Raw genomic sequence first — 16,506 nt, 5'->3', positions numbered from 1 at the left:
TCCATGAAAACAGGTAGTGCCTGCTAGATTAAAAAAGAAAACTTCCACTTGACTTTATTAAAACAAGAAGACACCAGCTACAGACAGATGCCATTTTTGTAAAGCTAAAAATGTCAGACAGATGTATACTCAAATTAGAACAGCAGCTGTGTGACCTCGTCTGGACACTTCATGGCTATGTGTTCAGTTTTGCATGCAAACGAGAAGGGATGATGTGGAAAAGCTTACTTTTCCTCCCACATACACATGTAAATTTGGTGTCGGTACAAGAGTAGATTTAAATTAAGAAAATTCATTCATAGGGAGGTTTTCAATTAAAGTAGGTTGCAGAAGCCAGCATGTTTATCAGTAGTGCAGAGGAACCTCTCCTGTACAACAAAGGCAAATATTTATCCTGAGGCATGGAAGGAGGGTTTCAACTAATGCTGAAGGATCAGATATATCCAGCTAACCTTAAGGCTATTGCCAGGTTACTTCAGTTCCATGATAACAGTGCTAGATTAGAAGCATTTAAACAAAAGTTTTAGAGCAGTGAAAACAAATTTCAAAAGAATCACTGTGTTTATTTGCATCTCTAAAATGGGTTATTGCTACAGGCTAGCACTCTCACCAAACAAACAAACAAAGCCCCAAACTCTCACAAATCTTCATGAAGCATATCAACAGTCATGGCAAATAAGAGACAGTTTTTGCTCATTTTTTTTCAACTAAAGCTTGACATGGAAGTATTTATAGCCTTTTAAAACACATGGGTGTTTAAAAAGACCATGACAGTGCAGTTTATGCATACACAACTACTAGGATATTGAAACAAAATCTTGGGAGAGGCTTTAGAACTAATAGATGAACCTTTCTCCTTTAAAATAAAGAAAGAAATAAAAACAATGCCAGTCACACCCGTCATATTCATATATACACTACAGAGTATATATTTACTCTCTATATACCACTATAGTGGTATATAGTAGCTATACATATAGCTACTCTGCTTTCAGCTACACTTGTAGATGAAACTCTTGATTATAATTTCCTTTCCTGAATCTGTTAGTGTTCGTGTCTCTGAAACTCAAAGTCCATAAGATGCTAGGCATCACACCTAACACACACCTAACATTGCCACAGCTAGATGATTTCAAAATTAAATTTTAAAATTAAAATTCTGAAGACTCTCACTCCAGAAGAACTAAAAGCACCAAAAAAATACTCTGCATCTTATTGGTCCCTAGAGCTGAACAATGTGTACAATGTTTTTTAGCCACTGTCCCCTCCAGGCTCCCCCCAGATTCTTCCCTTCACAGAGTTTTGATGAATGCAACTTGAAGAAACTCAGGCTTTCTTTGTTCTAGCTTGTAGCCTAGAAACACAAGTTTCTCAACTCCAACCCCCCCTCCCTCCCAACAAACAACCAAAAAAACCACCCAAAGATATAGCTAAAAGAAAAATCAGAGGCTGTGAAGAAAGGAAAAAAACCCAAAACCCACAGCCAGAATGCAAGCATGAGCACAGGAATTCATTCTGCTGTGTCTGGTATCAAAGAAAATTTTTGAAGTGTAAGACACACTTTAAATTGTTTTGATTCAGGAAGAATTTGAGAGTTTATAGTTGAAAAGAACAATAGGAAAACATGTTTATACCATAATTAGGCAACATTTTGGTCTGCACATACAATGCACATAAAAGTTAATTAATGATATAACAGCACATTAAAATATCTCCTTTTTGGTGTATGATTTCCATTTGTGTAGGATTCTGTTAACCTTTAATTAAGTCTAAATAATAATTTCCTTCTTAATTTTAATCTTAATTAGATTTAATTAGATTAAATTAGATTAATTTTTAAAATTAGATTCAATTTTAATCTTAATTTTTTTGTCTTAATTAGACAAGGCCCTAAGTGTACTTCTGAGCCTTTTGTAACCACCCACAGAATTATAAAGAAATTCCCAAGGAAACACTGGACTTCACTGAAAAAGGGGCCTTGGAGTTATGAAGTGACCCAGAGAAAAAAGGACCAGGGAATTGTAAAGCTATTGGCCATTATTCCCACACTCCCTGAAACTCACCCTATGTGCTGTTAATTGCTGATGAGGAATTTTCTCTCTGTCTTTTTGATTAAGTCAAGTGCTTTTCAGTTTAGCTTCTCTAAATTGCTTTCATGTAAACTTTCTCAGCCTTTCAGAAAAGCAGCTCCTGACTAGCACTACAGGCCACATTCAGTGAAGAGTAAGATCACCATCAGCCATTCCACAATATTATTCTTAATGAAATACCACAGATGATCTCACAAATTTTTCTTTCAAGGTTGTTCCCCCTCTGCTCTTCAAACCTCTGACCTGTTTTATCTCTTGCACAGCACTTGGAAAGCTGCTTCTCTGAAACTCTCACAGGTGAATAAATAGAAAATGAAATATATTCCATCATGGAGAGATCTTTTTAAGTCACAGTGGATGTTAATTTTATTTTCCTTTGCAATCCCTTGCCATTATCCTCAATTTATGACTGAAATTCCACTTTCATAGATATAGACAGCCCAATTCCTAGCCAAATTCTTAAGTCCTTGTAAAAGAAACAAATGCTTTGGTACATTTCTGCTTCTTCTTTCTTTCTGCAATCCAAGCTGCTAGAACAGATTTAACTAGTCTTTTATGTGAAAGCTAAAAGTGTTAGTAGTCTACATTCATCATTTATTAATCTGTATAAAGATATGGCAAGAAACTTTCCTATCTCATTAAAAACAAAACAAAACAAAATAAGCAAACAAGGCAAAACAAACAAACAAAACAATCAACCTAAAGAAACTGCCCATTAAGCCCACCCCATTTCACTGCTACCTGTTACAGGCCACTGCAGTTGGTAAAGACGAAAATACATGAAATGATATGGATAACAACTTAATTTCAAAGCCCCAAAATTTGGCCCTCTGCACAGGTCAACAAAGGTCAACAAGAATACTATTTCTACCATAAATAAAATTCTTGAGAAAAAATGTTGAGGAAAAGACAAATAATGTCAAGTACATGTGTTCTCTATGCCTTTGTGATACACTATTCCTTAGCTTACTGTTATTTTCTTATCCCTATAATATGATCAGTAATGAATTTTCAAATCTAAATAACACCTAGACAATGTAGTTGGTGTATTGGGACATATCAAATCAGAACAAGACTGCAGATTCTTGATTAAGATACTGTCAAGGCTGTGCAAAGACTTGAATCCAAATGCTCCAATCAAGGAACAGCACTGCTGTTTTCACGTGTACCAGCAGAAGTGGTGAAGAAACAGAATCATGATGTAGAGAGACTTTAAGAGTAATAAATATCAAAACATATACAAAAAGATGGAAGTAACTGTTTTCAGAGCTTGGAACTGGATATTAATTGTCAGTTAAGGGTTCCTGTTATTGCCTCTTACTTCAAAAAGAGGGATCTGGAAATAGCATCCTGCCAAAGTGTCTATTTTTCCTTCCATTGCCTCATATGTGTAAAAAAGCCTCTCCTGGACTCAGAGGATTACATTTACAAATACTGGGAACACAACTGTGAACTTCCTGAGGCATGAAAAGCTCAGTGCAAAAGACACTACCATCGACCTCCAGAGAAACCTAGTCACATCCTGGTTTGGCATTACACTTCTTCAGGTAGTTCACCAAAGTTAAATACACAGTGGAAAACAAAGTAAGAAGAAATGAAACAAAATCTAATTAGGCTGTAATGAGGCTATAACCTCATTTAAGTTTCAGTGCATTTTTCATTCCAGAGTTTCCTTCATTTATACCAAGTATAAAACATTTCCTTCCAGCAATAACCACAAACAGCCAACAGTACCCCTGCTACAAAAATTGACATTTCTACAGAGCTGTATTAAAAAAATGCTGGTCAGATAAAAAGTGCTGGCATCAACCTGAGACAGTAATAGGACATGTACATGAGATATTCATCAAGCTGTAGCTTTTATTTTTTAAAGTTTAATTATTAATATCAATCCCTATCTATAGATCAATGGCATCTTTTGTTTATGGTATGGTTTTGAAAGAAAATTTTTCTTAATCTGCCTCGTATCTCTAATCCATTTCTTTCAGGAGCTTCCAAGATATTCTTACCAAGAGTAAGATCACAAAAAAAATCACATTTTTATTCACTTGACTTTCAAATATGGCTTGACTTCATGCTTCACATAACCCTACCTGCACAAGAGAAGAAATTGTGTCCTCCCTGCCCCAAACCTAAAATAGCAGATCAGATTTTGTGTTGTTGTCAAAGACTAATAGAAATTTGGTGCTCTGAACAGATGCTATCCTAACAGTCCTTTTAATTTAATGGATAAATCTTTCTAAACCCACTGCTTTTATATCCCATTCCATTTACAACCATACTAACCAAATACTGGAAAAGGTAATATCTCCCCCATTAACTGATCATTTGCCATTCTATTTCAAACCCTCAGCCCCCAAATGTAGGTAGTTTAGCTCATACATATATGAATTAAAGACACACTTAGCATATCTGAAGATTGTGACTGCATGCTTATTCTGGAGATGTTCTTTCTCTAGATTCATACCTCAATGGTTTTATATATCTAAACCCAGGAATCACAGATTAACATCAAGGGAAAAAAAAGTTATTTCCTTTTGTAAAAGCTATAAAAATAAAATAATTTAATTTTTTTATTTTGGGCCCTTAATCTGTATTACAGCCTGAGTCCTGCATTAAATGATGATGTTGAGGTGCCCCACTCTTCTGATTCATACCTATCATACCACGCATCAGATCTGTCAGACAGCAATTCTAAGAGATGTGGGATGTATTAATCCTAAATAAAATAAACCCCACCCAACCAGCACGTTCATTTATAGACCTAAATATTCACATAATCAAAATACTTCACATAGTGTAGTGGAAAGTCATCAGAACTTGAAACATCATGACAAAAACTAGAGATTTGCCACAGTAAATGCTAGAGGAAAATCAAAGATTAGTTATGGTTTAGGATGTCTGAAAACATGGAAAATCATAACGAAAAAAAAAAAAAAGAGTCATCTCAGCTGTATTTTGGATAAGCCATCCCTGGAGGCCTGGCTCTAGATGAAGCAATTTGAATAATCAGTTAATGGGATGTAATAGCAAAATGAAGGTTTGTGCCATTGGTTAGAAACTCGACAGGAATCTGAAGTTAAGCACAAAAAATGCTTTGCATCAGAGGCTCAGCTGTGTTCATTGTTTCCTAGTAAAACCAAAATAGTGTCATGATCTCTTCCTGCATCTCAGAAATCCTCAAACATCAGAAATATGTATTTTCTAACAAACAGGTCCTTATGACTTCTCAGCACAGCTTTCCTTTATTTAAATAACAATTTTCCATTTTTTTTCCTAGGTTTGTGAAGGCTGTGAAAGCCCTTGAGCCCAGTTTGCACAGTGAAAAGGTGCTATGTCCAGCTGAAATTTGCAGGAAACTTTGGAATCCCCTGTGCTACTCTTTGCTTAGAGAAAGAGTTCTCATCACCTTCCAGGCAGGATCCTAAGAAAATCACAGCTCATGGGGTTTGGCTACTGACATCAGGATGAAGGCTCAGCTCTGAGGGGCTCTTAAAATGACTGTCAGCCCTTCTGCTTGCCAGGTTTCAAACACAGGGGTACTGACATGAAGGCCTAACCAAGGCCTGTTTACTTTCAGATGAGCACCTTTAGTGTTTTATGACTGATCCTTGTAATTCGTTCATGATTTTAAAGGATATAAAGCAAAGCAAAATTATGAAAAAGAAGACATCAGAACATCTAGAAAAGTGAGGTGAGTACTTAAATCCTAGCAATTCACAACTTTATGAACATTAGTCTTTGATTATAGCTAATTCCACAAAGCTTTAACAGAGCCATTCACTCAAATGGTGGTAAGAGGCGCCAGTGTGAATCTCATGGAAGCTTCCTTTGGTATGTTTGCTAAGTTTGACTGACATAGTTGATGGGACACCCAGGGAGAGAGATGGGGATGTGTGAGTTCTATGCTACTCTTTATATCTTCCCCAAGTCTACCCATTGTGTGGTTGGAAAATGCTTGTTTATTGTCAAAAGAAAACAAAACAAAAAAAGAAAGCGTTGAACAATTTGTTTAAATGTCTACTGCTTAAGAAACAGCAAGCTAGACCACAGATTGAGAGCACTCCGTTTGGTCCAGGGAACACAATCTTGGGAGACTGCCCTCAGTGAAACAATTCAAATGTCATGGTAATAGGACTGATGTCTCCCCCAGGATTGTAGGTGCTCTAAGCCATCTTGGGAAAAGGAAGAAGTTTTGAGCAAAGCAAACCTGCTGGTGGTCAGGACTGGCATTTTCAAGTACACTGCAGCAGCTACATATCCTTAAGCCAATCTCCAGCCTTCCTTAGTTAGTAATTGTTATCAGCTTCTTTATTCATTTAATAACAGGCACATTAGCCTGGATTGCACTGTCCATGAAAACTATTTTAACACAAAGCAGATCTGGGTCTTTATTTGTTTTGAACCACAAACAAAAAAGCAATACATTTAACTTGGGAGAAGGTTGCCAAATGGATGAAAAAGGCCTGCAAGTTTTCCTTTGGGTTGCCCTTAGCGTTTATGGTCAACTTTTCCCAGCTCAAAACCCAAAGTCTGCTCTCAATTAGCTTGGTGTAAATCAGAGCAACTCCATTGATTTCTGACAGCTTTTCTGGACATAGAGCATTGTGAGACAGAACAGAATTTGGCCAATATTATCTTTTTTTGTTTTACCGGCACTGTGGATTTCTCCCTTTTGGAAGACTTATCAGTTGACACAAAGCAGATGACTGTGAACAACCTGTTTGATGTGGTAAACAAAAGCAAAGGACTGCCAAACCAGCTGATGGAATTATAAAGAAAAGTAACATGAACACTGTGGGAAGGATGATTCTAAGGAATAAACTAAATTTTCTACTGATTTTTGGTAGTGAAGTCCAAAAATATCACCCAAACTAAAATTTAGTACAATGTAAGATGGTAACTTTGAACTCTAACCATGTCCACCAGAAGCAATTCCACTGAACTTGATGGTGCTAACCCACTGTAAATCCACATGTAGACTCCACACACAAAATTTAGACACCAGCAGGAGCAACACAATAAAATGACCATTAATATTGTTATGTCTCCTATTCATAAAGAAAAAAATAGCCAAGGAATAATAACTGAAACCCATTTTGCAGACTTTTTCATAATATACAGCACTTCAAAAACTTATTGTGAACTTCTTTCCTTCCTCCAGAGAGATTAGATGAATCAAAAGAAGGCCATCAGCAGGAGACAGATTTTTTTCCTGGATGAAGAGAAGTTGCTTTAGAGAGGTTAAAAATGGCTTTTATCCATTTGTGTAGATTCCTCCCTACAACACAGGGTGGAAGCAGAAAGAGACAACAAGAATTTCCTTTGACAAAAAGGTGATGTCTGCATCACATTGTGAGGTATGACCTTAAAATTTCACCTCAAATTGCAGCAAGTGCTAAACTTATTATGCTCTACTAAAATAATTTAAACCAGTAACTATGTTCATGGGAGGCCAGGTACTTGCTTCCAGTAGGAACTGTGCAGAAAAATCTCTTTCCACTTAAGATTAATTAAAATATGAAAAATGTGTAAAAACTTCATACAATTAATTCAGCTTCAGTACTATTCTGTTTAAGTGTTAATGAAAATAAGCCATGAAGCATTTACTTTATTTTTTTGTCCCACTTTAACTATCAGGTGTAGAGCTCCTGTTGCATTCATCTGGAATATTTCACTGAAAGATGAGATACATACTGGGATATGATAAAGCAGGATGGCTAGTTTTCCTCCTTCTACCACAGCTACAGATTTGGGTATACATGAGACTAAAAATGTGAAAAACAAAGTCAGCTTTTTAAAAACATTTGTTTACTTGAAGCCCAGCAGGATTTATGGAAGAGCTAAGAGTTGACTAGGTTCTTGTTATGCAACTTTGAAAATGTCACTGGGCACAGACCTTGTATCTTCAGGTACTGAAACATATTCCATAGTCTTTAGCATCCAATGGGAAAAATCAGATTTGCTAACAAATAATACTCTCAATCTTTACTTGCTAAAAGGGCTGGGGAATGGAGGAGGAAGGATTTTTATTTAACCAATATGCAAAGTGAAGATCAGTGTTACATAAATTCATGAGTGAATGCCTCTTTCCCTAGAGAGAAAGGTGAGCAAGGTAGAAATGAATTTGAGAACTTCATTTGAGAATTATTTTCCTAAAGAAGACTACAAGCACACCTGCAACATGAATTAAAATTTGACTGCTTAATTGAAGATTTTTTTCTTCTATTTAAAATTAAATTATGCTTTAAATTATGTCCCCTTCAAGGAGGACGCAGAGCAGAACTGGAATGTTGGGGTTTTTTCAGAAAAGGAAGATAATTCTTGAAATTCTGCTACATTCATGAAAAAACATTTCAAAGAACTTATGAAACTAGTCTGCCATGTTTCTACTGCCCCAGTACTAAAAATTAGCTCAAACACAAATGCATTAGGAACTACTGAAGACTGCAAAATGAAGCAAGTAAGCAAACATTAATAATGAGAACACGAATCGGTAGCAGTTGTTCCCCTGCAGGACTTGTAGTTCTTTACCTAGAGTAAAAGCAGAATTGAAGCATCACTTTATTTCTAACTTAAATGAATCTGTTTAACAAGCCAAGGCTATCTGCTGCACATCCGTGGGTACAGAATCTCAGTCACATTGCAGAATCATGAAGCAGGGCTCAAGATCATGCAAGAAACTTCCCATGCAGAGTGGCTGAACCCCCCTGCTCTACTCACGCTGAAGATGCTTTAAACTCAGCCTCAAATGCACTGCCATCCTTGTCATCAGCCTCTGAGACCATGGGGCTCCCAGCCTCCAGCTCTCTAAAGCCCAGCCAGTAGAAGGATGGAAAAGAAGCATGAATGTGTTGCCAAATGCAAGAAGAAGAAAGTGAAAAAAAAAAAAAAAGGGACGGGGAGGGAGGGGGGGGGGAGAAGAGGGAGGAAGCCATTATGTGGTATAGAACATGCAACTACTGCTTAAAAAGTATCTGGAGTCTTTCATATTGCCTAAAGCCATTAAGCTTTAGCCAACTCACTTTGCCTTGGTGCTTTACATGTAACACAGGATTTAAAAACTCAAGTTCTCATCCACTGCTAACAGAATCCCCCAAAGGACTTCTCAAACGTTATAAACACAAGGTATGTTCTTCATGGAGAGTGCTTTGGTTTTGCAGACTGCACCTTGAACTGTGGCATGACAGATGTGTACAGCTTGAGCTATCTGCAGCGTGTGCATCTTCACCTGAGCCAGATTCCCTTTATGGGCAACAGAGAGAAACAGCCACTTCCAGAGCATGATTCATCTTGGTTGAAATTTCAGGCATGTAGAATACATTAGATAACTGAAGGACTAGCACTGCTTGCTGCACTCCACTAACATCAAAGGGAGGCAAGCTGATCAGACATCTGATTTAGGCAAAATTAATTCCAGCTCTCCTGTGGGGTAGTCAGACGTGGTGAGGATCTGCAGTTCCCTTTTTTCCTAAGCACGTGTAGCTCAAGCCAACTGCTTGGGGACTGGCAATGATGCTAGCTTTGACTGACTCCAGTGTTACACACTGCTGAATTACTCATTACTGTCTTTCTTTCACTCATTATGAAACATTAGGTACCTTCTCTATTACAGCGTAGTCTCAAAGGAAAATTTTAATGTTGGAATTCTGATAGCAAAGGGGAAAAAAAAGAATTACCTGTAGTATATACAGAACAAATAAGAATGCGTTAATGTGACTGGGCTATTGTTACTTCTATTTTGTTGTTATATTGAATATAAAATCTGTCAATAGATGAGATTAGCCTTGGTTAATTCCCATATGAAATGCTTCGACTCGTGGTTGGGGACCATTTTATAGCAGTTGGTAGAACTTACATGTAAATAAATCAAGTCACCTACAAATCAATTTTTGGTGGTGGTGTTTTTTTTAACTTTAACTATGTTTTTTTTTGTTTTCTTTTTCAATGCAATGGCAAGAGGAAAAAAAGAGTGCAAAATTTTGGCAGATTAATAAGGTGCAAGGAATATCATGAAAAGTAATAGGGGGAAAAAACCAGGCATATATCCTGGCACATGCACGTACCTCTCACTGAGATCTTCAACACGCACAAAGCTGGAGTTTGACTGACCACATGGACTGGCAGGGGCTGATAAAGTGCTTTTGCTGTTCTGGACCGAGTGCCTGCGGCTCCTTCTACGTTCCAACCCCCTCCTCTCACTAGCACCAAGACTGACCCTTCTCCGGTCCTTGCGCCCACTGGGAGGGATGTCAGCACTCTCATCTCCATCCTCGTGTCTCAGCGTCATCTGAGAAAGGCAGGAAGAAAGGCATGGTTTCTGAGACAGTTAATCACAGGATTATGAAATGTTAAGGGTTGGAAGAGACCTCTGGAGATCATCTAATCCAAGCCCTCTCCCAGAGCAGGTTTGCCTAGAGTAGGTTGCACAGTGTAGCCTCCAGGTGGGTTTTGAATGCCTCCAGAGATGGAGACTGCACTACCTCTCTGAGAAGCCTTTAGGTACTTTCTTTAGGTGCTTAAGTTCTTCACACCTAGGCTCTAAAAATTAACTGATTTCAACATGATTAACTCTTCCTATTATCACCATTTCTAAAGCTATCCCTGCAAGTTTCTGTCTATCCATTAATGCAGTGTAGCAGCTCTAATAGTGAAATTTTATACTCATGCCTTGGACCTAGCTCTCTTTATTTCCTTCAAATATATTTAGGTGACGTCTTTGCACTGGTGAAATCAACACAAAAAACTCTCACACGTTGACAGATTTAACATTTTTTTCATGTTTAGACATGACACTGTCATGATTGAGTTGAAGTTATTGTCTTCTATTTTAGTAAGCATTTTAGAATACTGCCATAATTTCTTCCCAGCCAAGGCAGGAACAAGCAGATGTATCTGTATCTGCATTCCTTTTGAAAATGCCAGTTTTTACAGCTCTCCCCGAAAAGTAAACAGGAAAAAACCAACCTAACAAACAAAACTATTTTGTGAGCTGGTAGCACAACAGATTGTAATTAAAAAGTGCAGGCACACATGTCCCCTAAGCCTCCTGTCTTGTAGGTTAGCATAATGACTTTCATGCATGCCTTTCAGTGGAAAATTCAGTATTTCCTGCCAGTTCAGAAGCAGTCAATACCAAGGAACATATGTATAGTATCAGAAAAGAATGATGCTGAGATCAGCAGTACCACAATGACATTTGAGAGAAATGCCTGACACAGGTCAGGAGCTTACCAGTTGAGCTCCTGAGTAGGGTGTAACACCTACTATCTTGAACTACAGCATGCTGTTGACATGTCAGTGTGACACACCTCTAACAGCAACAAATTAAGTGGTACCTTAGGGTACGTGTGGAGTGATGCCACTGGAAGTAACAACTAAGTCACTGGTGGGTCTCGTGTGAAACACAGCTCAACATTTAAGTCATCTCTATATGAGAAAGACACATTCAAATAGGCAGAGGTACAGAATAGGGTGATGTGAGTGATCAGAAGAATTCATACCTTCTTGTTTTTCTTCGACTTGTTATTCTGGTAATTCTTACCAGAAGTGACCAACAAAACAAAGGCAGAGGGAAGGGTGATATCTCTGCCTAGGGTGTAAAATTTATTTCAGTGGGGAAAAAGTGATTTTTCAGATAAAGGACAACACTGGCAGAAGAATGTGTGCAAGCACCTCCAAATTTAGTCTGGTCATCAAAACAAAGCTTGTACCCAACTAAGCCAGCTGCTAATTTTGCAACCACGTCTTTCAGTAGGCAGAGCATGTGCAAAAAAAAATCCCTGCTTTTAAGATTAATGATCATCTTTAAAACAGGATTTTATGAGCTGATGCCTTTGACAACAGAAAAATAAAGACAAAAATGAAGCCCTCTCATTTTCACCTTCTTACTTTGGCCTGACTTTGGCAAACTGCTGTATATAAAACTTAACTCTGCTGCAGTTAGTGAAGTGACATGAGTGCAGAGTTGATGCAGAAAACAGAGAATCCAAATCCTTTGCTGGACTTAAAGAGTCATTTCACCACACCAGAGCATGACTTCCCATTTACATCAACTTCAGCCTAAACCTGCTCCAACACTTCCTAAAGTCTGACAAGAGGCTGATTATTAAGAAATCTGCTCTGCTACCCTTACATATAAATACTTCAGAAGTAGCTATTCTATACCTAGGTGGTGAATGCAGAGTCACTCACTACCCCATTGTTGCAAACTGTATAGGATCTGGTCCTATGTAAACTCCTAACCAAGGACTTGCTGGGTATCATCTGCAGAACAAGTGGTATTTGTGAAGCTGAGTTCAGCTGAACCTTCTTCATTAGCTGAATTATTCTGTGTATGTAAGTAACTTCCCCATACTTCAGGACATATAACTAGCAATTTGAGAAATTTTTAATTGCAGGCAGAACTGCCTCAAAGGAGGTTTGTGTATGTGCTGGTTTGCCTTGGAGTATGCCCCAACTTTAATATAAAATGTATTTGCATTAAACACAGCTATGTACTGTGGCAGGTCACATATAGAAATGTGTGGAATACTTCTCCCAGCCAGATGGCTTTCTTTTAAAATAAAATAGATAACCAAATATCACCTAGGTTACATTCCCCCCCTCCTCTTGGCTTTGAAGTTTGCACAAGCTGTAAGATGCATAAAACAGGGCATGTTATGTTACCTCATAAATGTTAAATTGCTCAACTAAGTCCAAGTCTGTTCCTTTCTTGTTCAAGTGTCTCTGTGAAATAGCTTCAATGCCGAGCTCTTCCAGACAGTCCACCACGTCGTAGAAAGAGTCTTGATCTGGCAACCCCGACAGTGTCTAAGAATCAAAGGAAAATCATTTAAATCTGTTTGTTTTGAAAAGAAATAAACAAAGGTTTTTAAGAGCGGGTGGTAAGTGGTGCTATGTATGATTTCAATAAAGTAAAACCCATGATGTGGGATTAGAGACACTGCTAGAAAAAAAACAAGTGGCACAGCTTTTAACAAACAACTGTGCACTGTGTAGAAAAATGACTAATTGGCAAAACAAATAATGTTGTTATTTCATAGAAAAAAATATGGAAAATGTGGGACTTTAAAATACACAGTTGGATTCTTCCTGGCTTCAGTCAAGTAAAGATTTAAAGAACACAGAATGTTAAAGCATTAAACACAGGGATAAAAGCAAAAAGAAAGGAAAAAATGGTTTAGCTAAAACCAGTGAAGTTGATTTCCTACTGATTCCTGTCAGTTTGGCCTTAAGAAGAAAACGTTCAGTGCACAGCTGTGTGATGTCAGGACAGCAGGAAATATCCTGCACCATATGCCTACTGTCCTCCACACCTGCAGCAGAGGTCATCCCCTTGATGCACAAATTGTTTTATATCCCAGAGATACCAACTCCTCTCCTCCCTTCCTCCCTTTCAGCTTGAAAAGTCTTCCTAAAGGTACACCCAGTCCCTAACTCCTATAAAATGTTACAAGATTTACTAATCCTTGGTTAAGGGGTAAACTGTTACCAGTGACAATGGAGAAGAGCTTTTGCACACTAGAAAAAAAAGAATGTCAATAACAACAGCTATTGAAAATTAACTGTTTGAAGTCAGAGCATTCAGAAAACTGGGAAAAGGAAGGTTGTCTTCTGCAGTATGCCATGTAGACCACAATATGCCACTGCAGTGTACATAGCAAAAGCTCTACAGCTTTAGAGCAGTGTGATGCATGGGAAGAAAGAAAACATTGGTATTCAAAAACTTTGTTCAAAGCACAAGTGAACTTCATCCACCAGTTGAAGACACTACTGACCTGGTTTGCCATTGATTTCTACTGATCTTTAAGCAGAAAAATCAGTCTAATTCTGCTCATGCTGAGTAGCAGCTACTGAAAATACCACGCAACCTACTTGCAGAGCAACATAATCCTCGTATCAAGAAACAGCCTATACAGAGGCACTTCTGCAAGATATGGGAGAATGCACTCTAGAAGCACCACAATTGTTTTGGATTAGCTCACCAGAGAGATGCTTGTTTTTAAGTACCTACCCCTCTACCAGTTAATTAGCTAAGTAACTTACCTATATTCCCACAAGAGGAGAGAAAAAGATAGTACATGCAAAAACCAGGCCCTCTACAGAAAGCTCATCCTGTCTTCTCATGCCGGGGATGGGATGAGCTGTGCTCTGAGAATTCTGGTTTTCTGGAGACCAACTTTTCTGAGTGGCTTTGAGCAGCAGAGTGGGGAAGAGAACAGCCACTTTGCTGGGCTTGCCCCCCCATACCAAGAAGATTTATATTCAGAAAGTGATCTGAATTAATGTGAATAATAACAGACAGTTGACATACCCTGCCCCATTAATGCACTTCTTCCCTGTGAAATGAAGTATTTGAAAATGTGCATCATCGAGCTATTCTTTTATTTTTTATTTAAAACCAAACATGACACATGAACACCTTCTTCAGTCATTACAGGACTATTACCTGATTACCTGGTGAGGTCCACTGCAACAGAGATGCTTAGGACAAACACTGATGAAGTGCTAGGGTTATATATTCAGGCTTATATGTTGAGGGTCTAATTAAGCATTTATCTCTGTCCAGAACGGTATTTAAGCCTGTTTAAAACCCATCAAAGACCATGGAACTCAATTTCCAGAACACTGCTGAAAATAGATACCGTGTACATTTTTTTCTTTCCTGAACTGACACCTAGCACTGAGTAGAAATCTGAGGATTTAGCAGATGAAGCCATCACACTGTAAATCTAATGTCACTTGAACACAGATCTGGAAATATTATACCAGCAAACGATATCTATCAGCCTTTATTTTACTTACGAAAGAAGTAGACAGCAGCTACCATGACCTGAGTGTCTTCAGGCACGTAAGATGTTATGTCTTACGTGCAGAAGAGTGGGCAGTCACATCTTCTGCACAGATGAGTTATTTCCTTCTTAAAATATCAGAAAATAGTCTTAATATTAATATGCAGATGACCTACCCTCAAGTATAGCTTTTTAAAAATCTCAGCTCCGACAGGCTGTAGGCAAGGAAAACAGCAGCATAAGGTAGTATTTACTGGCAACCCTGCTTTTGTCAGCAGCCTTTTATTGGTTAATATAATTTTAAATCATGCAGCAGTGGAAATTCAGTTTTCACTTCATGCTAGTGGCCAGAACCAGACAACTGAACTCCCAAGTAAAGAAATCAAATACTTTCCTTTGCATGGTTTGTCATTAAACTCAAAGATCCATTTTCAGAGCCTAATGCATATCAAATTAAATTTCTAACATTATAAAATGGGATATTAAAGTGCACCACTGGTGTCACAATAAGGTCAGTTTAATCTAGCTCAGGAGGAAGATTTTTGCAGTAACTAACACAAGGAACGTGAAGTGCTTGTATAAATGGCTGAAAATTCTGGCTTGTGATACTAGAAAACAAGAATGGGCCCGCATGTTCCTGGTGGCTTTATAAAGGAAACAAGCAGAGATAAAACCAGCACTGCAGAGGTCATACATTGGGCAGGTCCTCCCAAGGTCCCTGTTCCTTCCTGACTTCCTGCTTAAGCTCCAAATGATACTTCCATATTGAAATACCCATACAAGTCCCAAATATTTCCTCCTCCTCTGAAGATTGAATGGTACAAAGTCAAAACCTGCCTAGAGAATTCAGTATCAGTCACTTGGAAAAGCATGTTTGAACCATACACTGCTTTGCTTACTGAATTTTGTTACATTACCCAGCCTAGACCAAAATGGATTTGAAACCTGAATCTATTCAGAACTCAGGTGTAGTGAAATGAGGCACCTAGGTGTCACTAATTGCTAGGGAGTGGGCATGAGCTTGTGTTAAGCCCACCTGTGCCTGATTAGGGTGGGCCCCAACTGCGCATGAGCAGGATTAGGGGGCCAATAAAAGGTAAGGCCTGAGCTCATAAGCTCAGCTCACACTGGAACTCACAACCTTGGCATGCTTGGCTTTTACTGCTTCTATGAGCACCACGCTAACCAGGCTGCGCCCCTGGAGCTTTGTCTCAGCACTGCACTAACTTGGTTGCGCCATCAGAGCTCCTCACCACCAGGGTGAGGCTCAAACCCACGGCCTCAGCATTGCTCGGGTTTGCTGTATAAGTACCGCGTGCTAACTGGCTGTGCCACGCGAGCCTCACCCTAATGGAGACGAGCTCTAGTGGCACAACGAACGTAGTGCAGTGCTGAGAAGAAGCCAATCTCTCTGCAAGTGTACTCAGGACTGAGCCGAGCCTGTGTCTCAGGCCTCACCTTTCATTGGCCCCCTGGTCCTGCTCATGAGCAGTGGGGGCCCGCCCTAATCAGGCACAGGTGGGCTTGACACAAGCTCATGCCCACTGCCTGGCAATTAGTGGCACCTGGTTGCCTCATTTCACTACACTGAGGTGTTCAAAGGAAACATATGAATGTCAAGA

General features: G+C 38.7%; 1 protein-coding gene across 3 annotated transcripts in view; it reads right to left on the bottom strand.

The window, feature by feature from the left end:
• The window catches only part of FHOD3 (formin homology 2 domain containing 3), a 390,937-nt gene that overhangs the window by 102,383 nt on the left and 272,048 nt on the right, over positions 1–16,506 (bottom strand). For 2 of the 3 annotated variants that reach the window (XM_030444367.1, XM_030444368.1), the window contains exons 9-11: positions 12,759–12,902; positions 10,157–10,380; positions 8,814–8,900 (exon numbers count right to left, since the gene is read on the bottom strand). In XM_030444367.1, coding sequence (XP_030300227.1) covers positions 8,814–8,900; positions 10,157–10,380; positions 12,759–12,902 — 455 coding nt within the window. The remainder of the gene's footprint in view (positions 1–8,813; positions 8,901–10,156; positions 10,381–12,758; positions 12,903–16,506) is intronic. The other variant, XM_030444369.1, reaches the window with a different exon arrangement.

The sequence above is a fragment of the Calypte anna genome, chromosome 2 (genome assembly GCF_003957555.1).
Source record: "Calypte anna isolate BGI_N300 chromosome 2, bCalAnn1_v1.p, whole genome shotgun sequence".
NCBI lineage: Eukaryota > Metazoa > Chordata > Aves > Apodiformes > Trochilidae > Calypte > Calypte anna.
This window is presented reverse-complemented; position numbering and strand designations above follow the sequence as displayed.